Here is a 24,365-nt window from a genome sequence, read left to right as displayed (position 1 = left end):
CTAACATAGCTGCAATTCTCAAAATATAGTATGTACACACATTTTTTTAAGTGCAGATTTAGTGGGCCCCAATTCCAGGAATTTTGAGGGGCATGGTAACCAGGAATCTGCATTTTTACAAATTCCTGAAGTGATTCTGAACAAGAAGTTTGTGGTCCACTTCCTGAGTTTCCTAGTCTTGTTAATATGATCCACAAGTGGAGCACTTATTGCAGCCCTATCCATCACCCAAAGGCCAAACTGAAGGGCCATGTACCCCTACAACCCATATGCTATGGAATCTCAACTGCAAAGTACAACCTAAAGTAGGTTATTCTACTCTTCTAAATAAACAATGAGACAGGGCATAAACAAGAGGTGGGGGGGGGACCTCCCTGATGGCGCAGGTGATTGAGCGCAGCACTGTGAAGCTGTCGGCAACCTCTGCAGTGCTGGTTCAATCCCCGCCGGCCTCAGAGCAACCCACATGATGAGCAGACCTCTTCTGTCTTGCCCTTTGCTCCCCTCAGCAGCGTATTTTGTCAGTCTGCCTGTTCTGTTCCACACTCTGTCTCTGATGAATCCTCTCACCCTTCCATGCATCTGGCCTGTACCCCAGCTCTTGTATAAATAAAATAAATCTTAAAAAAAAAAAGAAGAGGAGGGGACCTCCCTGGTGGCGCAGGTGGTTGAGCACAGTGCTTTGAAGCTGTCTACAGCCTCTACAGTATGGGTTTGATCCCGGCCGGGCTGGCGAGATACCCACGTGGTGCAGCAGACCTCTCCTGTCTCGCCCACTGCTCCTCTCAGCAATGTATTTCAGTCAGTCTGCCTGTTCTGTCCCCCACTCTGTCTCTGGAGAATGTTCTCACCCTCCAGCACATCTGGTCTGTACCCCACTTCTTGTATGTATAAATAAATAAATCTTTAAAAAAAAAAAAGAGGAGGAATATGTACATTGGTCTCAGTTCACATGTGCCTTGGGACCATCCTGTTGTGCAGGGTCCTTACCTGTAACTGATCTTCCAGCACAGTTGTAGCACTATCCCCACTGTTTTCATCAACAATCACCACCATGTGAGTTAATGAATTTACCTTCAGCTGTTCAGCCTCAAGATCATTTTGCAAACTCTAGAGAAAAAAAATTAAGACAACCTATTATTTCTACTCTTTCCCATTTACCTATTTAATTCCACTCAGTTGTCAATAGTAATTAAGGACACTTAATGAGGCCATCGTGTTTAAATTTCCAATCATTGCGCTAAGTGTTCTACTAATGAAACAAGCCGTTGTACATCTTTACATTTCATTATGAGTCAAAGCAGTTTGAAAATGCAATGTCATAACAAATTGCAAATGTATGTCATCACATTTATTCCAAGTTCTAGTTAAAATATATGTGTGTATGCATATACACACATACATACACACATTTATATACACATACACACACACAACATAAACAAGTTGAGTGACTATATGGAAATTAAGAACATAGAATTGGTAAGTCAAAAAAGTACTGAACTTAAATACATAGAGTCAGGGATCATTTTTCCTAGTGAGGCATGGTATAAAGTGAGCGATAAGTCAAATGCTATTTGAGAGTCAGAATTTAATCTGATTACCCAGAAAAGCAATAAAAGTTATAGGATGCCTTCCAGTCTCACCTCTTCCCTGGGAGCAGTCTTTGGATATTTTTTTATAGGGAGTTTATTTAAATACTATCTATCAGGAATGTTATCAGAGGCCTTGAGTTGTTAATGAATTTCTAAAGCTTTATTATCAATCTATATATTCCATTGATCAATAAAATTCTTCAAGCAATTTGCACAGGCTCTTTTACTCTACATTTTCTTATCTTGACTAAAATATTATCTCGTAAATCTGACCAAATTGAAATGTCCACCAAATTTTGTTCCTTGTCTATTGCCTGTTACCTTCCTGGATCAAAGCAGCAGCAACGGGTTTCCTTAAAGAATGCGGCACAGAGAAATGAGGGTCTGCCTCTTTAGCCCCACATTGTGTGACCACTAGCACACTCCAGCTGCCCCGTCCTTTAAGGAAAGCCATTGCTTCTTCCACTTCTAGCACCTTGAGAATCTCATGAACGCCAGGTGCTTTCATAAGAAAACTATGTACCCAGTAAGAATCTGAACCTGCAGTTGCATCCCTACGTGCTTTTGGGTAAAAGGACACTGAAAAGTACCCCAACTCTGCTCTAATCACAGAAACCCCTGAGTATACTAAGCACAGTTTTTTCAAAATTGATAAGGTTTTGAAAGAAATATGAGAGCAATTACTTTATGATCTTCTAGCAGCTTCTGCAGGGATTTTAAATCATCGTCCAGGGGACAAGTTTCCATCTTCTGGATGCGTTCCTCTGTGAGAGTTAACCAGGCGGAGAGCTGCTGCAGCTGCTGCTTCTGCAGTTCCATCAGTGCGTCGTGCAGCCTGTGGGGTGGGAGACAGCATCAGCCCCTCTCTGAGGGACACAGCCTATCTAACATTCAAAGTTAGCATCTGGCCCTTCAATATAAAAACCAGCAAAAGAAACAACTCGTTTTCTTCCTAAATGGAGTGAATTAGAGGCAGCCAAAGCATGCATCTAGCAGTGCCCTTTATTTATATCAGAATCATTATTTCTTTGACCAGGAAGTCCTGCTTATTAAATAGGTGGAAGTTGCAATACAATGCAGTTTGATCCTTAACACACAATACATGAAATAAAATGAACCATGAGGGACAAACTGCATTTAAAGATGTTACAAAATGGAACTGTGGATAAATTCTACATGGTACCGTCTTCCTATAAGGTGAACGGCTAGCCGACTTTTATCCCAGGCATGGGTAAGTGTGATATGCAATGTCTTTCCTTCCCCTTTTTGCTAACTTCTATAGTCCAACCTTTACCTTTTGATTTGGCTAACACATCGAAGGGGAAACAAAGGTCATACAAAATTCCAGTGACGGTGCAAAAACAGTAGAAACTGTACAAAGTGAGTTCTGTCATTATCTTGGTCTCACAGACAAGCAAACTTTTGCTGGAGCTGGGTGGCACAGTCTATGGGGTAAAGCCATTTCTCTGCCTCACTCACCGGGACTGTCTGTTCATGCTCGCCACTCTCAGTGCCTCCCATCGGGCATTCAGCAGGGTCATTTGCTCCTGAATCTCAAACTCCTCTTCATTGGACAGTGTCCCCTGTGTTATCAGCTGGTTTCCTGCCTGCAGGACATTCCCCACGCTGCTCTGGTGTGCCGTCAGCTCCATCATGAAAGCCTGGAAAGGTATGTCATAATGACTCATGAGCTGCCCATTGCAAAAATACCTTAAAAAATTGTTAATGCCTAACCATCGATGCTGCAGAAAAGGGTACTAGCCTAGTGAAGTGCAAATAAAGTACACTTTGATCCAGTTTTTTAAATACTGAATATAAGAAATAAGCACCTGGCCTGGGTAAAAAAGGGAACTAATCAAAGAGGACAATGTTATACATGAGGAAACTAGGTATTTTTAAGTAAATTTTAAATAATGCTACTGACAGATCATGACATGGAATTAAAAGAAAAGATAATAAATAAACCCCATGATCACCAAAGGATTACTAACATTTCTAGTATTTTCAGGCCAATACAGCACAAAAAAAACTGTCAGTGAGCATATGGACACCCAAAAAACTGCTTAGTCAGACAGAAATCTCCACATAATCAAATGCACCTCACTGCAAAATAATATAACCTCAAATTAGCAGGAAGCTTTCATGATAAAATTGTACAGGAACACAGGATATGACATTTGCATAATCATACAATAAATAAAAATAAGCACTTCTTGGAGAACATTCAAGACCTAAAGACTTGGTATATTGATTAGCTATTTTGTGTTTTAACTATAACAATACACTTTAGAAATGGGAAGTTCTATGCACTGATTCTTGTCTGTGGCTGCACAGAACATACAAATTACAGTAAGATTAAAATCCGAAATTTAATTCCAAAGCACAATCACACATGTCAATTTATAACAAAGCCCCATTTAAATATCATGACTCCTACAATATGCCATGACCTTTCTGTGGAGCAGCGTTCAGTAAATGACAAAACCCAAAGAACAGCCCCTGATAAGACACAGGCACCACAGTGGGTCTATCTGGCTCAGCAGCTACAGATTATTTACTTCGTGGGTGGCAAACTGGTCTTTGACTTCTTCAACGTTGTCAGAAATGTCATCCTGCTCCTCGAAAGTGTCCTCAGCAGAAAGCAGCCAGGTCAGCACTTCCTCCAGGGCTATCTGATAGCTGTCCAGATCCATGTCCACCTCGGTGACAGTGCTGGGGGTTTCAGCTCGAGGACTATCATGCTCATCCCGTCCTGAGCTCTACAAAAACAAATCCAGGAAAACCCACAGCGTCATGAAGAAGGAAAGGTGTTCAACAAAACACACCATACAGAGAGTCTAAGGCAGGCACCACGCGTCATGGGCGGCCCAGGACTCAGGTAACCATGTCACGAAGAAGCTGGGAGGTATTTACTCAGTGTGCCCAGAGGGGACAGTACCAAGGGGCCTGCACTGGGGGGTTCTGAACCCACGGAAATTCTAATAAAGTTAGAGAGTGAGCGAAATAACCTAGATGAGTCACCTCTGAACAAATATGAAGTGGCAATTAGCAATGTTACAAAATTCCACAGACCAACTTCTAAGAGATGCTTTTTGCGTTCACCAAGTGCTAACATGAGAAAGTTTCACAGAAGCTCTGTAACGTGCTGGGCCTTGAAGGGTGGATATAATTTAAGGAAAAAGAGACAGAGATCAGAATTCTGCTTTGATTCTGAGTTAAACTGCTTTTACTGGGTTGCATTTAGTGTTGTATTTTAGAAACAGGAAGACGGATACACGTGCAGGCTGTTGAACTGAAGGCAATATTTTTTTTGAGGAGTTACCCGCTAGATAACTTGCTAGTCTTTATATTTAAAGAACAAATGCATATTTATTATAACTCAATAGGATAAATTAATCTCAAGCTCTTTCTAAGCAATGAAGCATTTTCTTAAATACTTTGGAACGTTATAATCAAATCAAAGTCTCTCATTCTCGTATTCCCTTTCAAAGCAAAACTTTTTGAATATTTGCCTACAATAACATTTCCATCGACAAATCCACTTTTCTAGCATCATCTTTAGAGTAACCATGTAATTAACCAACAAACTAGAACAGTTTTTAAATAATGGGGGTTAGGACAATAATACCAGAACTGACCAATCAAACCCGGAGATCTGGGTCACGGTGTTTCTTGCTTAGATTCCCAGTTGCATTCCGGACAACCACACCCCACTCTCTCCAGCATTCCTTCCCTGCTTCCGTAACACCACACTGGATTTCCCCCTAATTCAACGGCATTCGCGAACAGGTAAGTAAGGAATCTCCTCAAAACTAAGTCCTGGGCCCTTTCTTCCTCTCTCCGTATACCTTGCCTGAGTGATCTCACCCATTCCCATTGGATTTGAAGAATCTTCTACATCTTCAGGCATTTATCTTTCCATTTCTTGTGCCAAACTCCAAACTCCTATGTCCAACTACTTTACCTTCTTCACTTCAGTATCCCAGCTATATCAATTCATGCTTATATTTCAACCCTTCATTTTCTCTCCAAACCATTCCTTCTAAAGCTTCTCCCTCTCAGTAAAGAGCTCTTCAAAACACTTCATTCCTCCAGCTAAAATCAAGAGAGTTAGCCTTGTTTTCTCTCTTTCATCCCCACATTTATCACAAATTGAGTCTAATTCCTGCCTTGAAAATTTATCTCAAATCTATACAAACCTTTCCATTTCCACAACCACCTATATCACAGTCACCACAGCCTGTTCACCACTGTCTTTACTTCCCCACATTGCCAGCCATGCTCCTGCCTCCACAATCCACTTCTCACACAGCAGCCAAAATGACCCGGGGCAATGTGATCACATCATAAGATTTCCCTGCTTAAAACCCTTCACTGCTTTTCCAGTGCTCCTCTGATACAATTTAAAATCTTAACACAGCTTACAAAAGCACTGTGACAGCAAGAGCAGAGTGAGCTGGTGAGTGAGTGAGTGGTGTGTATAGGGTTGTATTTCAATAAGTTAATCAGGGGAAACATCTCTCAAAAAGTTCCATTAAAAAGAAGAAAGGAGAAAAGTGTGAAGCTAATGTGCGAAGAAGTATTTTATAAAGAGGAACACACATATACAGCAATCTTGGGGAAAAGACCGTAGGGCAGTGGCCTGAGATGACTCGTGGAAGTAGGAGGGACTCGTGCGCTATGAGAAGATGATATCTATAATTAGTGTAAAGGCTGGAACAAAAAGAAAAACACAGAAAAGAAATTTGGGAAGGAGAATCAAAGGAACCCATTATACTGAATAAAGGACTTATAAAATGAATCGGGAAGCACACTGTTGAAACACTGGATAATTAAGAAATAGGAGGTGCCAAACACAGAAAAGGAAAAAAATAAGCTAAGTTCTAGACACAAAATCCCAAAAATACTGAGCCAAAATAATCCTGGAGATCATTTAGAACCAATCCTCTATAGTCTCATGATGATATCTGAGAACTAGGAAGGTGAGTGACCAGCAAAGTCACTTAAGCTAGGCACTAGGATTTACCAGGTAGGGGGAAAAGGGCATATTTAAATGCAAATGTTCAGAAGGTATTAACTAAAACACATGATAAAACTTTCAACTGAGAGATTAATTTAAAGAGTAATGCAGGAATTATTTGCTGACCACCTAATGCTGTGAAGCACAGGTTTATAGTCAGAGCAAGAGAGGAAACTGGCTACAAGAGATCACTGGAAACACTGGATGGCGAACTCTGTCAAAGAATAAATGATCAAAACTCCACCACATTTTATTTCTTCAATTAACTTAATTCAACCTCTAAGGTACTAATGAATGCAGGCAAAGGAAAAGGTTAATGTTAATACACTTGCTGTTAATCAAACAGCAAATGGCTTCTGCAATTCTTATCATGACACCCTAAGCCCCAGAGAGAATGATTATTTTATCTACACATTATGAAAGGCAAATGAAATCTCCTTCTTTTTTAAGAGACAATGGACTTAACTATAAGAAGTCAAATATCCATCTTTCCAACAAAAGGAGCCTCCAATACAATAAAGAAATGAGTCTAAAACCAAAAGGCAAACCCAGAAGATTATCTGAGCCACACTGAGGCAGGATAATAACTCCACTACCAAAGACAAATGCTTCTCAGCATTTTCTCAATCAGTATAAAATATTAGGACTTTCCGTCGGCATCACTTGATTTTTGAAACTTCTCAAAAGAGCTTTAAGCTCACAATCTAGACCAATCTCTTACCTACTTTTCCTCTCTAAATCATGCTATTTAAAAAAAAAAAATGAAGAAAAGAAGAAAATAAGAAGAAAATAAGAAAAGAAGAAGACTCTATGACCCAAAGAAAATATGTAATAATAAGTTCTGAACCTTGGAGAAAAAAAAAATGTTATGCCAATTTCGGGCCATTATCATTACCTGAGAATTAACTAACATTTTTAAAAAGGAACTGCTGAATGAGAATGAATGATAATGCCAAAAAAAAAAATAAGATGGAAAAATTATAATAATAGCTGCTGCTTATTGAGTGCTTATTAACATCATTTGAGACACTTTGAATTCATTATCTTTATGAAGTAGGTGTTTTTATCTAGATTTTTCAGATTAAACTAAGGTTGAAGAGTAACCAGTCCAAAAGGAGTTGCAACAGGATGAAACTTAAGCCTCAGGGTATAAGTTTCCTGCTTCTCCAAAATGTATTTCATATCAGTTTGAAACCTATGTGCATCTTTTGGCTGTTTGGTTGCTAAAATGTTAAAGTTTTAAAATGAACTTTGTAGAATGAACTTTTAAGGTCTCATCCAACTATTAAGCATCTCTCACATATGAATGAAGAGAACTGGTTGCACTAACACAGAATAAAATAAAATATAAGCTGATCTAGTCAGGATAACACGGTAAAAAAAAAAAAAATTCATGACTTTGTATCTTCTGGGGAAAAAAAAAACTTATTATATCCTGATGAATAAAACCATTGTAAGCCCTTAAGTAAAAAGCACACCAAGCAGCACACTGTTAATTATTCCCCTAAAAGAAAGGGAAAATAAAAGTTATATTTTGATAGCCCTTGTGAGAATATAATGGTAAATAATATTAATAATAATAATAATAAAGCTTTTGTGTGGCAAAAAAGAGAAAACTAGTACTTAGAACAAAATTAGGCTGACATGAGAAAAACCATCTCTACCACATGACAACAATGATAAAAGATGGCAAACAGGTGAGGGGGCAAGTCAGCATGATCTGAGCCCTAGATCCGATGCCAGTCATCCTGTGTGAAATAATTATTTCCCTTTCAGTAAATCGCTGTGATGGCATCCCTTACGCACGTGACCCGTGATGGTATGCTAACTGACAACCAACCTCTCCTATCTACATAAGCCGAGAAACCAAGACAGTCCCTCTCAGGAGGAAACCCCTCTCCAAAGAGGAAACGCAAATGGTCAACAGGCACATGAAAAAATGTTCAACATCCCTTATTATCAGGGAAATGCAAATCAAAACTACATTGAGATACCACCTTACAAGAGTTAAGAATGGCACATATCAAAAAAACAAGCAACAACAAATGTTGGCGAGGATGTGGAGAAAAAGGGACTCTCCTGCACTGTTGGTGGGAGTGCAAACTGGTCCAACCACTATGGAGAGCTGTTGGAGTTTCCTCAGTCTACTAAAAATGGAGCTACCATATGACCCAGCAGTTCCACTCCCAGGGATCTACCTAAAGGACACCTAAACATTGATTCAAAAGAACACCTGTACCCCTATGTTTATTGCAGCACAATTTACAATAGGCAAAACCTGGAAGCAACCCAAATACCCCAAAATAGATGACTGGATCAAGAAGATGTGGCATATATACACAATGGAATATTATTCAGCAATCAAAAAAGATAAACTCATACCATTTGCAGCAATGTGGATGGAGCTAGAAGGAATTATGCTCAGTGAAATAAGCCAGAAGGAAGAAGAAAAATATCTATGATTTCACTATAGGAGGAATATAGAGAAACCAAATAAGACATCAATGTAAATAAAATAGTAACAATACAATACACCACAAAACAGAAACAAACAACTATAAATCAGAGACATCCTGCAGGGGAGGAGGCAGGAGAGGGATCAGAGGGAAGGAGGGAGGAGCACAGGGGACTGAGGTGATGGTGCACGGGTGCATTGGTGAAGGAAACTCTATGGGGACTACACCTGAGGGGGTAGGGGGAGCAAATATTGCTTAAAAATGAACGATGTAAAAATAAAACAAAATAATAATAATAATAAATTAAGTGTTTTTATCTAGTACATCAGAGAAAACAAATATGGCAAGTCAAACATCTAGATAAAACTTCACCTGTACCTGTATACTGACGTCTCCTTCCTCACATTCTTTCTTGTATTTCCTTGGCAGAGTCTCTACTTCACGGATAGCATCTATAGTGACCTGCTGAGGCAGCACCTCAAACAAAGATGTTAAATACATAATTATGGATTTCTTGTCAGGAAGCTGAACAGCAACATCTAAAAGTGGAAGAAAATAAGAACCAGCTTAAATTAGATGTCCAAAATATGTGAAATGCTCAATAGAACATACAAAATAACTGTCTTTAGTAGCCATAAACAACACTAGTAAATAATCTATGCAATGCCATAGCTCATTAAACTTTTATTTACTATAATAATAAAAGAGACAAAATCAAAGGTGCATATTTTTACTCAATATCTATTACTTTAAAAACTTCCCTAAAGACTTCCCCAAAGTGCTCAAAGATAAAGTACCTTTTAAGATGACTTTTTCTCATGTTATAAAAATAGGTCTAGAATTCAATCCTGCAATATTTGCAAATAAAATTTTCATATCATATGCAAGAAGTGTATGTAAGAATGCCTTTTAGTTAATTAAATGAAATGCTGAACTGGTTGCATAAAAAATACACATTCCAAGAATTTTGAATCTTACACTGGTATTATAGTTTTCTACAACGATGTAATTAAATTTTTATCAGATCCAACAAATTGTCACAAAATGTTTAGCCGAAAGTACCAATAGCTTGTCTATAATAAAATGACTTACACCTATTATTCAACAACAACAACAAAACTTCCTCAATTCTAGAAATAAAAAAAAAACTGCTTTTCAAGTGTTCAATATTGTAAAGCAAAATCAAGATCAAAGTAAAATACTGAACAATACCTTCAGGATCTAACAGCTTTTCAATTCCCAAATAAGTTTGAGCCTTGTTGAAGGCATGTTCGAGTCTCTCAATTGGGGACATTTCAACAACACTATCCCAGCTGAAGAGATCAGGTCTGAAATCACCATGCAAATAAAATGCAATGAAGATGAATTATTAAAAAAACAAAGTAGTTATGGTTATAATCTAATACTTTTTACTTTTAAATTTTTGTGCATTAAAAATGGTTATCTTCTATACCACAAAGACATCAAATTTATAATATCTTAAAATAATTCACAAATATGAAAACAACAGGTAATACATTCTAAGCTTCTTTTGTTGGCTAAATATGTTAAAATTTCTCGAGAAACCACTAAAAGACTAGAAATAGTATGTAATACTTTGCAAAGAGTAAAAGAAAAAAATGGCAGGAGGAATTGATCAATACAAGACAAGAAAGAAAAAAAAAGATATAGAAAATGTAAAAGAAAAGATCAAGGTAAGTAGTAAAACTGAAACTAAAAGCATCGATTATCACAATCAAAGTTAATGGACTAAAATCTCCAGTTAGAAGCTATGTTTAGCAAAAGAGAAAAGCCATCTCTAATCTCTTCAGGGGATAAACCTAAAACAAAGGTTGGGACTTCCAAGCACCCACCTACATAGAAATATCGTCTAGTGTTTCACTGCTATGTTGATTTTCTTTAAATGCCACAACAGGCCATAACCGTTGCTTTAACTTACCTAAAAATGATCATTTTCTTTGCTATTTGATCATTTCTATTTATTCTTGCCATGTCTGCCATCTGACATTGGCCTCCCACATTGCTCCCTTTTACCCCCTCAACTCCTCCTCTGAGCTCAACTCCTGCAATTCCCCCCAATTCATACCACTGGGCCCTCTAGCCTCCCCCACACCAGGAAACTCCCTCTCCTCTTGTCTGATGTATTTTTTTCAGCATATTTCCCATTTCTATATGCTACACAATTTAAATGTTAATTCTTATTTATGTCTTCCTATTTCTGTTGGAACAAACTTCAAGAGGACTAGTATTTTTGCCTGTTTTGTTCTATGCTATATTACACCCTGTAGCTAACATATAGGAGGCACTCCACAAATACTTGCAGAACCAATGAGTAAAGGTAAAAAGGCACTGGCTAACATTCACATTTTCTGATGATATTTCATAATCAACCAGGAACAGAAAGCAACCTCCTTAAACTGATCAAGGAGAAATGGAAGAAGATTGGGTGTGGAGTGCTTTCACCAGATAAAAAGTATATTGAAAGAGCTACCACAAGCATCAATCTTATGGTCAAACGCTAAAATCATATCTATCTTTTTTTTTAAATTCATCTATTTATGCATACAAGAACTGGGGTACAGGCCAGAGGTGTGGAGGGTGAGAGGATTCACCAGAGACAGAGTGGGGAACAGAACAGGCAGATCTACTGAAATACACTGCTGAGGGGAGCAACAGGCAAGTCAGGAGAGGTCTGGTATGCCATGTAGGTCTCCTCCTGGGCTGGGGATTGAACTCATGCTGCAGTGGCTACTGATAGCTTCATAGGTTGTGTCTTAACACCTTGCACCACAGGGAGGCCCCAAAATCATACCTTTCTTAAGAATAAAACATTAATTACTCACTATCACCAATTCAAATCAATAAGGACAAAAAGGTGCAAATGAAAAGAAAAAGAATAGAAATAAAACTATTGTGATGCATATACACTTTACTCAAAAAATCTACAGAAACAAACTAAAAATTTGTAAGAATTTAACAAATTTCCAGATATTAGATATGGAAAAGTCAATTGTATTTTTATATATCAGCAAAGAACTTACAGGAAACAAATGAGACAATAATTTATAATAGCAATAAAACATATTACAAATTTTGCCTTTCACATTTAAATCCTTGATTCATCTAGAATCCATTTTTTAGTACAATGAGGTAAAGATGCAATTCACTTATCACATGTGGTGTTAGTTGTACCGTCTACATATTAATCTACAGTATCCGTTCATTCGTCTATTCAGCTTTCCTTTCTGTTGGAAATATTTCTGAGCCCCCAATTCTGTTAGGCTGACCTAAATATATGTGATACTACCATTCTTCTATGTCAGAAACAGTCAAAAAAATATTGGTAATTTTGTGTGGTTCATACTGCTATATTAGTATACTTATTTATAGCACTACATAGTCTGAATTAGTACAGCCTCATAATTGATTTTGGTTTGGTTAGTAAGTACTTCAGCTTGGTTCTTCATTCCCAGGAGTATTCTGGTTCTTCGTGGGTCTTCGGTCTTTTATATAATTAGAACGGGTTTGGAAGTTTCATGAAAAAAAAAATCATATGTCCATTTGTAATTGAGATTGCATTGAATTTATAGAGTTTTCCTGTTGGTATGAGAATAAAAAGTAACAATTTTTTGTCTGTGAATGCTGAATGAGTGGGATAAACTATGTGGACTATTTTAATTTTTTAAATTATTAATATGTACAAGGTGCCAAGGATTGCATGGCAACATTCAGGTCCTGCGGAAATGAAAGATTTGTCCTAATGTTTTGGTTGAGCCCATGCAGGGAGGAGAGCAGGGCTCTTGGGGAAGCAGCTCTAGGAAGAAGCAGGAAGGGGAAGACAGAAGAGGACAGTCAAATCTGGAAGGCCCATGACTAAAGAGAATCATGTCTCACTTATGTCGGTGGAGCAGGGCATTGAAGGCGAGTCCATCTGTCCAGCTGGTGGTGAAGTTGAGGACGTTGACCTGGCTGTACGGCCTGGTGGACTGGCGTACCCAGCTCAGCAGAATCTTCTCGCTGTTGGTCTGCTGTAGATCTGACATGATGTCCTTCATGACATCCTTCACCTATGCAAGAGAAACCACGTCTGTCTGTAACGTACAACCGTTACGGAAACCCAGTCCTTGAATAAGTAATGTTACATTAATTATTATGGCTCACTGGTATTTAGGTATTTACTATGTCAAATTTTCCTTTAAACACTGGAGAGATGAGTACATTTTAAAACAATTGCTTAGGTGTACTAGGACTCAGAGGTGATTTTTAATGCACCTCTATAGTATTTTCTGTATCTTAAGCAATAATTAAGCTAAATTTGGTTACAATAAACATTGCTTTCATTGACACATAAAAGTAATATTTTAATGCTATATGTTTATAAAGATCTTTTAATAAGAAGAAAATTTAATTTTTATTTTCTATAAAAATGAGGACAAGAGGAAGAACATCTGACTATAAAATCAAAAAATGAAGTAACTTTCCTGATGACAATAGCAATTATAATCTAGAACAAATATTTTCTATTAATCTAAAGTAGTACATGTTTTAATAAGGTGTTCTAAGAATAATAAAGAATAGATATAAGACATATCAAAAGGCCCCAACTTAAGAGACCTTGTGTGGGCCAAATCTAGGAAAATTTGAGTAACAAAATAAATGATAGTAAAAGATTACAATCTACTAAATAATTAAAAATCCATGAGTATACTAATGGATGGATGGATGCATGGATGCATGTATGCATGCATGCATGGAGATGGCCAAACAGAAAATGACAAACAACTAATGAAAAGGAGCTCTTCCTTTGTAAATAAAAGCCAGTTAATAAATGTAAAAGGAATGATGTCATTTCCAGATTACAGGAGACTAAAGAGTCATGACAATAAATGTAATGCATGATCTTATATTTTTTTTCTATAAGGTATTTTTATTTTCCTGATTTTAATAGCTATATATTTGTTAGCATATAACTATCACATTGTATCATAACTGTGTTCATACTGATATTATAGTATACATTTGATATTACATTATACTGTAGGGGAATGATTTCTTCTAGAAAATGCATGTTGAAGTATTTCAACAGAGATTGAACACAGAAATGCAGACAACTCTTAATATTTGGAGAATCTGAGTCAAAGGTATTCTTTAGCTGTTTTTGCAACTGTGTTATGCCAAAAATCATTTCTATTTTTTAAAAGCTATCTTTTTCCTATGCCAGGAAAACAGGCTGGCTCTTCAGTCCCTTCCACTCCAAATTGTTATGATTTAAATTGTGTGCCCTCAAATCCACATGTTGAAATCCTGACCTCCCCACCCCCCAGTACCTTGTAGTGTGAATGTATTGGGAGATAAGGACTTTGCAGAGGTAATTAAGGTGAAATAAGATCACAGGGGTTGGTCCTAACCCAATATGGCTGTATCTTGGTATAAGAAAGGGAGAGTAAAATCCAACCACACAGACCAAGGGAAGAGCGTGTGAGGAAGGACAGAGGACAGAAGTGATGATCTACAAGCCATGCAGACACCTTGATGTCAGATTTCTAGCCTCCAGAATGGTGAGGAAATTAATTTCTATTGTGGAAGCCACCCATTGTAGCATTCTGTGATGGCAGCCCTAAGAAACTAGAATCCAGATAGAATGGTTTCAGTTTCTATTAAGAAGTGGTTGAAAATGTCCCCACCTGCCAGTGCAAAATGATGCTCCAAAGTAGTCCCAGAGTCAGCTTGGGGTTTCCATCTACAATGTCAGTTCCTCCGATATTCACTAAGTCCACCTGTTAAAATGAAAAAATGACTTAAGACAATTACACCACAGACGCCCAGGTTTATGCTTTAACATATTTGGCAAGCAATAAAAGCAAAAAACAAGAGAAATTGTATTTTAGAGAATTACACTTGAATCTCAAAAATCCATTATTTATACAATAGCTCAACAAAGTAATCAGAAAAGACACAACTGTTCCTTTTCACATAGAAAAGGTTCAATACTTCTCACGAAAATAACATTCCCAAAAACCACTTGACACCATTACACAGAGCAGGTGGCCAGTTTGACAATAAATAAACCCGAGGGCACCAAACACCCCCAAATGTCACATCACCAACTTACATTGTTCTGATGTAAGACCTGCAGCACTCTGTTGACATTATTTAAAGCATGTACCCTTGTGGAACCACGTTCCTTTGGCTAGAAAACAAAACACAAAGTCAAATAAGATGGACAAGCTCCACAAGGCTGACCACACCGCCACTGACATGGACACAGCACAGTAGCACAGAATACAAACCCCTCTGTGCCAGAAGCTCTGGCCAGTTTCTCAGGTCACTATGGAGGCTAGTGTTGACAGGATGCAAATTGCCCCCCTAACAGCATCTTAAGATAGTCATTCTCAAGCTTGCCTGCCACTGGCATCTCCTAGAGAGGTCGGTAAAAATGCCAAAATCGTTGTTATGACACTATTCTGTCTGGAGTATATTATGGGTTTAGAATTTTTAAGAGATTTCCTTAGTTATTCTAATGCACAAGCAAGTTTGAAAATAAATGTTCAGGGCAAACCTTCTTTTATCTAAATTGCTCTGGACACAGAAAGATGTAGAAGTCATGTCAACTGCACACTGCTCTAATGTGCACAAAGCCGGGAGGACTTAGCGGTGCCACCCTAGGTTCCAGCGAGCACTGCAACAACCCACTGGAAAAGCAGGTATTGCTACCTGGAGGAAGGTGATCTGGGCCACTTCTCTCTGCCTCACTGGCCAGAGAATCTTATCTGAGAAAGAGATCAGCCTCTCCTACCTGTGCCCACCCACCACCTGGAAGTCAAAAGAGAAAACAATACCCCACACTTTGGCAAGAAAGAAATTCATCTTTAAGAGTGCATCTCTCTCTACCTTTTATAGTAATTCTACCTCTAGTGTTAAAGCTTGTACCCATAAAATACATATTCTTTATTAGTACAGTGAGTATAGACTACCTTACAGGTAAAGTAATAGAACTCAACTTGAAGAAAAAAAAAACACAAAGATAATACTGAAAACTTTAAATAAAAGTAAATGCATAGCTTTTAACAACCATTTTTTTAAATATTTGTTAAACAGCATATAAACATGTTTATCTCTATACTTTCTACTATTCAAAGCATTATGCCCTCTTTATTATCCTTTCTTCTTTGCAATTCTCTGCTGGGTTGTCTAAGAGTAATAGACAGTTAAAGTAATTTTACTCTTGATAAAAAATAGAGCCCACAAGAAAATCTGTATTGCTCTATCAAAGCATTCCTTGGAACATTTATAAACATATGTTCCTGATTCAGCCTTTACAATGAAAATACCCCCAGAGAAGTTTCAAGTGTCAGCTGCAATAACAGTCCATTAGCCTAGTTTTCAAAGATGATACTTCTTACCAGTGATGTGCCCGTAAGACCTTCTAGAAGATCCAGTAGCTTCCTTCCATCTTTGAGGTCTGTGAACATATCACTGATGGGTGGTTTCCCACTCTATAAAAGAAAAATATTGATTAGTTCAGTAGCTGACACTCTGACATATGTGGCAAAGTAATTAATGTTTTCATTTATCCAATTAAAAGTTCTGGATAATCACTGGACTATTCAGTTTGCTTTGTATGGAAAGAACAAATACAAATACAGAGAACTTTAAAATCTCATAACAATTGTCTCATGCTAAAAGATTTAAGTTGTATTATTTCATAGAGCAAATAAAGCTGTAGTTAATGTCAACATGCCCTGGATGTGGTATATATTTCTGAAAAGGAATGATGAAAAAATGCATTAAAAATATAAATGAGTGTGAACACCTGGAAGAGCAGGTATGAATTCTTATTCCATCACCACACTTCACATGCCCAGTATCATGATGTCTTTTGGCATTTCTAGTACAGGCATAGTTCATTTCATCATCAGCTTTAGCTTTCAGGGGCTAGAGCTATATTTCTTGCTATTAATTTCTGAATAATCAGATATCCTGACTCTGTGTCTAAACTCAGTACTAGTCTGGTATTTTGAATGACACAGTTTATAGAATACCTGAACTCTTGTCCCTGACATATCTAAATAGCAACAATATCCACTGATAAACATACTGGCTAGTGGTAGTAAATCCACACCACTCACAAGCAGATACTTTGCTCTGTTGTATGTGTGTGTGTGTGTGATGTGATGGCGGAACAGGGCTCTCAGTCCACAGAAAAACCAGGAAACCTCAGTTTTAATCCCAGTTTGACCATTAACTACCCAGTAAACTTAAATGAGCTTTTGGCCTCTTCCTAAATCACAGGTTATTGTAAAAATCAAGTAATTGAGTGTAAATGGTAGAACCTATAAAACACAATGTATAATTATGTTGTTTCAAATTATTTCCTTCTCACATGAAATCTCCATAGAGTAACAGTCCTAGTTCATGTCAATAACAAAAATATTTCAGAAAAATTATTTTACCTTCTTCCATTCTTGCTTTAAGAAACCATATTCAATTTGCCATATGAAGGAAAGTTTACCCTGAGCTTGAAATGGAGAGGGAAGGCATTTATTCTTAAATTTCCAAAAATTTGTGTTTTCTCTTTTCTTCCTCTCCTGATTTCTTACATTGTGAATTAAACATATAGTCGACTAGTGGTTTCCATTATGTGACTTTTCCATAGTTCACATACTCTAAATGAGGGGACATATGGTAAAGTTTTCACCACAGAATCAGGAAAGAATAAACTGACCCATTTGTATCTGAAGCAGCTGGTTTTCTACTCGCAGCTGCCATTTTGGTGAGCAGCCCCCGCATCTGAGACACACAGATTGTCTCCATCTATCACAATAAGAAAGTGGGCTTGCATGATATGGGAGACATATTCCAGAGGCACTTCAGAAGCAGAGCAAGAAGTTTCTCCCACATCAGAGGCTTCCTACCTCCAAGAGTGAAAGCAAAGGCAGAAGAGACCCCTCATGAGGTACTACCTCTTACCTTCCTCCTCTCAAAACCAAAGTATACATCAACAAATTAGCCACCAAATAACCAGATCCCCATTGGAGAAGAGTTGAGCAACTCTGATCTCAGACATAGTGAAGAGACAAAAGTAAAGTTCACAGGAGGAACAAATGAGGATATCTTAGGAAAATATGAATGACAGTAATTTCTGGGAGGTACTTCCCTCTTCTCAACTCCAGTATCTGTTTTCAAAAAAATAAACAAATGACCAGAAATAGCATAATATAAGGTAAATATAAATACTAGTCTATATGACACATAATCATGAATGTCCATCAGAGACCTCACTGTAGACAAGAAGTTTCCTGCCAACCACTCAACTTCGGAGAAGTTACTGGTCCCTCCTGCATCTATTTGCTCATCTGTTAGAAAGGAAAGCTCTACACAATGTATTTCTTACTAAGATTAAGTCCTGTAGGTATTTTTTGGCATTGTTTTGTTTTTGTTTTCTTCTGCCAAGCAATTTACATAATCAAAGACAAACTGTTCACTGGATCTAGTGGTGGGACGTTGGGAAGACAGCATAGAAAAATACAAATTATTGTGGGAAAAAAAAAAACAGTAAGATGGCAGATGTTGAATAAATGGATGCTACTAACTCTCACTCACATCACAAGCAAAACTTTAGTGTTTTCTACTGTCATGAAAGTGCCATAAAATTCCCACAGTGTCTGAGGTAAAAAAGCAAGTTCTGAACCTGAGGGCATGTTAGCGTCAATTCAGAGAGAAAGCACTCTCAAGTCTCAAATTCACTAATATGACAACTGATGGGGATGCATCCAGTTCAAAAATAATGAACATGATAATGCAAGAGCATTAGGTTTGCTTGGTGAGACAAACGTAACACAGCAGCAGTGGCTAAGGGGCAAAACAGGAGGCATTAATTAACAGGAAAATTAATTTTGCCAGATGAAACATAATTTTCCTTGCTCCCTTGTCCAGGTCATTCATTTACTGAGCAAAACAGATTTTGAAAAAGGCTCCCTGGGGGCATTATACTGAAACAAAGATGACATAGATAGAATCCCATTCCTCTAGAAGCAAACCATTCATATAACCATAGCCAATTCCCTGTTTTTCTTAAAAACCAAAAAAAAAACCCCAATGGTAACTCAATTTATTATATTTTCAAACCTTAGATAAATACTGGTGATGAGTGGGAAATGCATTTTAAGTTCTGGTTCCTTCTTCCAAAACCTACCCACCCACCCCCAGGAAGGGCGTTAATGGTGTATTGTTCTCCCATGTGGACCATGTGCACAGCATGGTGCCAAAGAGGAGAAAGGAGTCTGTGACACTCCTCACTGGGTAAAGAAGTGCACTTGGGCTCAGGAGAGTCCAAATCTGTGAATCAAAATGTATGCCCAAAAAGCACACCCACACTCACCCCACTCTTGGCCAATGACCACAAAATATCAACATCTTCTTGACAAGCACAATTTCAGAATGCCCCCTATACGGATGGAAAGAACCAACCAACGCCAACGAGCAAGTTCCACCTACAACCCGGGAAGGTTAACACCATTAAGCACAGTGATTCAGGGCTTTTTGCCCTACACTGAGGTCAGAATATTATTTTGTAAAAGTACAGAGAGGACGTAATTTAGAATTTGCTGGCCAGGTGGTTTTTATCAAAACGACTCAACTTTATTATTGTAATATGAAATCAATCACAGACAATATATTAATCCATGAGTCAACTGGAATGATGACTATGTCCCAATAAAACTCTATTTAGGGACACTGAAATTTGAATTTCATAATTTTCATGCATGGTGAAATATTATTCTTTTGATTTTTGCAACCAACTGAAAATGCAAAAATCATTATTAGCTCATGGGCACACAAAAAGAGACAGTGATAGGAACTTAACAGTAATAGGAACTTAACTACATTCTAAGCAATGTATAGAGCTTTAGCGGTAGTATTTACATGTGGTTTTTTTTTTCTTTATAATAGTATGAATCATATAATAGTGGTTGAAATGGATCCACTCCCTTGGGGGATGGTTGGGATGGATCCTCACCCTGGTGGGGGGAGGGTGGCTAGATAGATCCTCACTTAGGATGGATGAAATAAATGTATAATAGTATTAACATATATTATTTGCTTCTATATAAATGTATTTTAATATAAGGACTCTGAGGCATTAAAATGACATGACAGGTGAGAGCAGAACCATTATCTGATGCCACAAATCCAAGTTCCAAACCTACATTCTCAAAGTCTGAGCTAAATTGCTAATAATTATGAGTGCACAGGACTGGGACAAACTGGGAAGGAAGTACTTAATCTGGGTGTGGGAAGAATAAAGTGCTTTATATTTAGTGACTCCCCCAAAAGGTAACAAGATATAATTCAAATGAAGACTATACTTTTCCAAGCACACAGCTTCGAAGCACACCTGTTGCCTTGGAATCACAGGCTCCAAACACAGGGCCTCCCTAGCAGACAGTCTGAAATGCCAGACGTCATCATTTAATATAAATAAAAACTGATGCAGCATGACAGTTAACCTCTTATTTAGATTTTTAATTTTTTACAAAGATGAATTTGCAGAGACTTCTCTGGGAGAGAAAATACAGTTTATTCATTCAATTGGGCAAATATTTGGTGAATATCTCCTTGTGTGGGGTCCTGCAGAAATGTCAACTTTAGGTTGCCCTCCCCGCTCACAAGACAAGGTTTCCATGGTTTTCTATGTACAAAAAATTGTACAAATGAACCATCTTCAACTTGCAGGACAGATAAGAACTGGGTAATATTTAACTTTAAAAACAGGTAACATGCTATGAATCCCGAAGACAGCTGTTACTTGTGGACAACTGTGGCTAGGCCTTCCTCTCACCAATTTCCTCCTTCATACTTCTATGCATGTGCCTAACCCTAGTTCTAACTCCACATCTTGACAAGAGGCACCTGCACCCCGTATCTGGGACACTGAATCTCCCGGATTTTTAAGTGGCAAAGGACAAAAGCCAACAGTCATCAGAAAGCATGAGGAGAAGCCAGGGTCTGCGGAAGAAGGTCTGTGTGATGGTTAAGAGAATGAAGCAAGCTTGCTGGGCCCTCACACAGGGAAGGTAGCCAGCTCTAAAGCTGGGACCGACAGTGAGTGTGCAGTTCCAACCAGCAGGCCATGTGGGGATTCTGGTCCTTTCTTGGCAGGACTTCTGGTTTTTCAAAAGAAGCTGGAAATAGGAGTTTATATGTGTAATCTCCTGACAGTTGTAATTTCCTAAAACATTGTGCCAGATAAACAAATCTTATCTACAGGCATGCCAGCTCACATGGTGACCGATTAGCAAAATCTGCATAAAGCATAACAACAAATTGGTGAAATATAACGTTAGTCAACAGTGAGTCCTCTGAGGAATTGATAAATTCTGTGGCAAGGACACACACACACAGGGGAATATGATGATTCTAAAATGCCAGCAGTCATACTTGTTCAGATGAAAATACAAAGGAATCATCAGATTTTTTCCCTTTCACTCATTCCCCACCACTAATCCACAAGAAACTGTCATTTCCACCTTCAAAAGCACATTCCAGAGGGGGAGACCACTCTCCCCAACATCACTGTACATATTCAGGTCAGTACCTCCAGCACCAGGCTAACAGGTGTCTTCATTTCTGCATAAGAGCCATGATAACCCTGAGCTTAGCATGCAGAGTGCCACGTCACGTCCCTCCTTTGACCTAGTGGACTCTCATTGGAGTCAAAGATAATCCAAACCCCAAATAAAAGATTTTATGTGGGCTGGTCCACTACCCTCTCCCTAATTTGATATTGCATAATTCTCCCCCTTCAGTAGCCCCAAGTCACAGCTATTTCCATCCCAGGTCAAGTTTTTCAGCAGCAGTAGTAGTAGTAATAATGGGGGGGAGGGGGAATCTGCAAAAGTTGCATAGGAATGTACAGTTTAGGAAAGGAAATTTGTAGTTTTCAAAGGGTGAAATGCTAATTCTTTGCATCAACAATAATGAAAGCAGAGGTAGAAACAAGACTTGGACTTTCAGTTCTGAAGATTGATCAGTGCAGCTGCTCTATAGGGTGTTCTGCTGACACAGACAAGTCTGTGGCTTACAAAAGTCCTTGCCTTCAAGACAGATCTAAACCAACCAATAAAGCACAAAGCATGGTGAACATATTAAGGGGGAGTTAAGAACCAGCTTGGTTATGTCAAATTTGCCCCACTCAACAGATATAGAACAGAATCTGTCCTGTTTTTTACCTAATCCCATTATAAATAATCACGTTGTGACAGTATAATAAAGGGTACAGTGAAGAAGTAAGTGTTTCATGCTTTCACAACTAACATATTGATGATCAGGTGTTACAAATGAAGCTAAGCCTTTGAAACCATTTGACAATTTTGTTCTTTATTTATATCCCACCTATTTTCAAAACAGAGTTTGAGGCAATATATTCAATTCACCTAATAGCCCCACTATTCACTGTGTGTGAGCATGAGAGAGAGACAGAAAGACAAGGAGAGACAGAGAATAGGAGGGGTTGGGAGAGCCAAAGGATATTTATATATGTGTACGTGGCATATGCACTATATACATGTATATATGATAACGTATTTGCATTCTTCTCAGATTATATGAGATAGAGTTCGTGCTTGTGCTCCTCATCAACTGAAAAAATTATGCCCCAGCATCTGTAACATAAGTTTTATTGTGTGTGTGTGTGTGTGTGTGTGTGTGTGTATTTGCTAGGAGTTGGTTATTTTAAAATTTCAAAAAGAAATAATTTAATAGTTTCTTTTAACATTTTTAAAACCATTATCTTTAATTTATGAATCCCAAATCTCAGCGCTGACACAAATACAGTGCATTTTTATGTTCTTGTAATTCTTCATTTTCTTAAAAATCAGGACCACATCAGTGAACACTATGTACTGTACAAGGTCTTTTTGGTCAGTTATATGTTTACATGTAGACAGACATTTGTAAAGCATTTTACAATAGAAATGTCATACTTTTACACTGGGAGGTAGAATTATAAGTAGTTGAAGAAATTTTCTTTGGATTTCTTCTATTTAACTTTTTGTAAGGTGTATCATTGTATAAAATAAAGGACTTTTTTTAAGATTTATGTATGTATGTATGTATTTATTTATTTATACAAGCACTGGGTACAGTCAGAAGCACGGAAGGGTGAGAGAATTCACCAGAGCCAGAGCGGGGAGCAGAGCAGGCAGAAGAACCGAAGTACACTGCTGAGGGGAGCAGCGGGCGGCAGGAGAGGTCTGCGCGCCACGTGGGACCCTCCTCCGGTGGCCGGGGAGCAGCCGGGGATCGAACCGGTGCTGCAGAGGCTGCGGGCAGCTTCGCAATCCAGCGCTCAACCGCTGCGCCACCGGGGAGGCCCAAATAACGGACTTTTTAAAAAAGAATGGTCACAATTAAGTGAATTGGTAAAATTAGGTTCATCACAACTATAATGTGTGTGTCACTTAACCAATGAAATAATGACAAGAACTTGAATATAGTTGACCCTTGAACAAAATGGGGGCAAAGGGAGCGCACCCTGCAGTTGAAAATCTGCATATAACTTTCAACATCCCTCAAAAATTTAAGGACGGTCATCCCTTATCCTCGGGGGGCTGGTTTCAGGACCTGAGGATGCTAAAATCCATAAAAGCTTCAGCCCCTTGACAGGTGGCCCTCTGTATCCACGGGTTCCATATCCAAGCTTTCAGCCAACAGGTAACTGAGGTTGCTGAATTCATAAATGTGGAACTGCAGATAGAAAAACCCCACATCCAAGTGGATCGGCACAGTCTTCCAGGGCCAGCTGTATTTACCTCTATGATTGAACCCCAAGGCGAAAGACTGACAGCAGCATTGTATTTGCTTGAGAAGGCTGTCAAGAAGGCTGACAGTGAAATGAGGACACTTGAATGCCAAAAAATGATACCTTGATGTGTGGGTCTGCTAGACTTAAGCGGCTGCTAGACTTAAGCAGCCTGTTCAGCCACCATTATGGTTACTTGCAGTTCTGCATTCCTATACAAAGGTCAGAACTGCCCAGTCACAGTCATATGAGCCAAACCTTGCAAGGTGCCTTTCATATCAATCAAGAGCAGAAAGCTTGATCACTCTGGGAAGGGTATGTATGCATCAAGATGTGTGACCAGGAATGCCCGGGGGGCTGAGGACAGATGCCTAAACTTACTCTCAATTCATACATCATGAGGTATGACCGGGAACACCTGGGGGACCGAGGACCAATGTATGACAAGGGACCCCAGAAACTGATCAGTGGAATGACTTGTTGATAAGATT

General features: G+C 38.4%; 1 protein-coding gene across 1 annotated transcript in view; it reads right to left on the bottom strand.

The window, feature by feature from the left end:
• Positions 1-24,365, bottom strand: part of UTRN (utrophin) — a 473,527-nt gene that overhangs the window by 336,380 nt on the left and 112,782 nt on the right. Inside the window, exons 4-13 of the mRNA XM_054698162.1 lie at positions 16,475-16,567; positions 15,184-15,261; positions 14,756-14,848; positions 12,966-13,138; positions 10,284-10,399; positions 9,450-9,610; positions 4,154-4,354; positions 3,075-3,256; positions 2,280-2,430; positions 991-1,110 (exon numbers count right to left, since the gene is read on the bottom strand). Coding sequence (XP_054554137.1) covers positions 991-1,110; positions 2,280-2,430; positions 3,075-3,256; positions 4,154-4,354; positions 9,450-9,610; positions 10,284-10,399; positions 12,966-13,138; positions 14,756-14,848; positions 15,184-15,261; positions 16,475-16,567 — 1,368 coding nt within the window. The remainder of the gene's footprint in view (positions 1-990; positions 1,111-2,279; positions 2,431-3,074; positions 3,257-4,153; positions 4,355-9,449; positions 9,611-10,283; positions 10,400-12,965; positions 13,139-14,755; positions 14,849-15,183; positions 15,262-16,474; positions 16,568-24,365) is intronic.

The sequence above is a fragment of the Talpa occidentalis genome, unplaced genomic scaffold, assembly GCF_014898055.3.
Source record: "Talpa occidentalis isolate TD23 unplaced genomic scaffold, MPIMG_talOcc4v2.1 talOcc4.2, whole genome shotgun sequence".
Classification (NCBI taxonomy): domain Eukaryota; kingdom Metazoa; phylum Chordata; class Mammalia; order Eulipotyphla; family Talpidae; genus Talpa; species Talpa occidentalis.
Note: the sequence above shows the minus strand (reverse complement) of the source record. Positions and strands in the feature narration are given on the sequence as shown.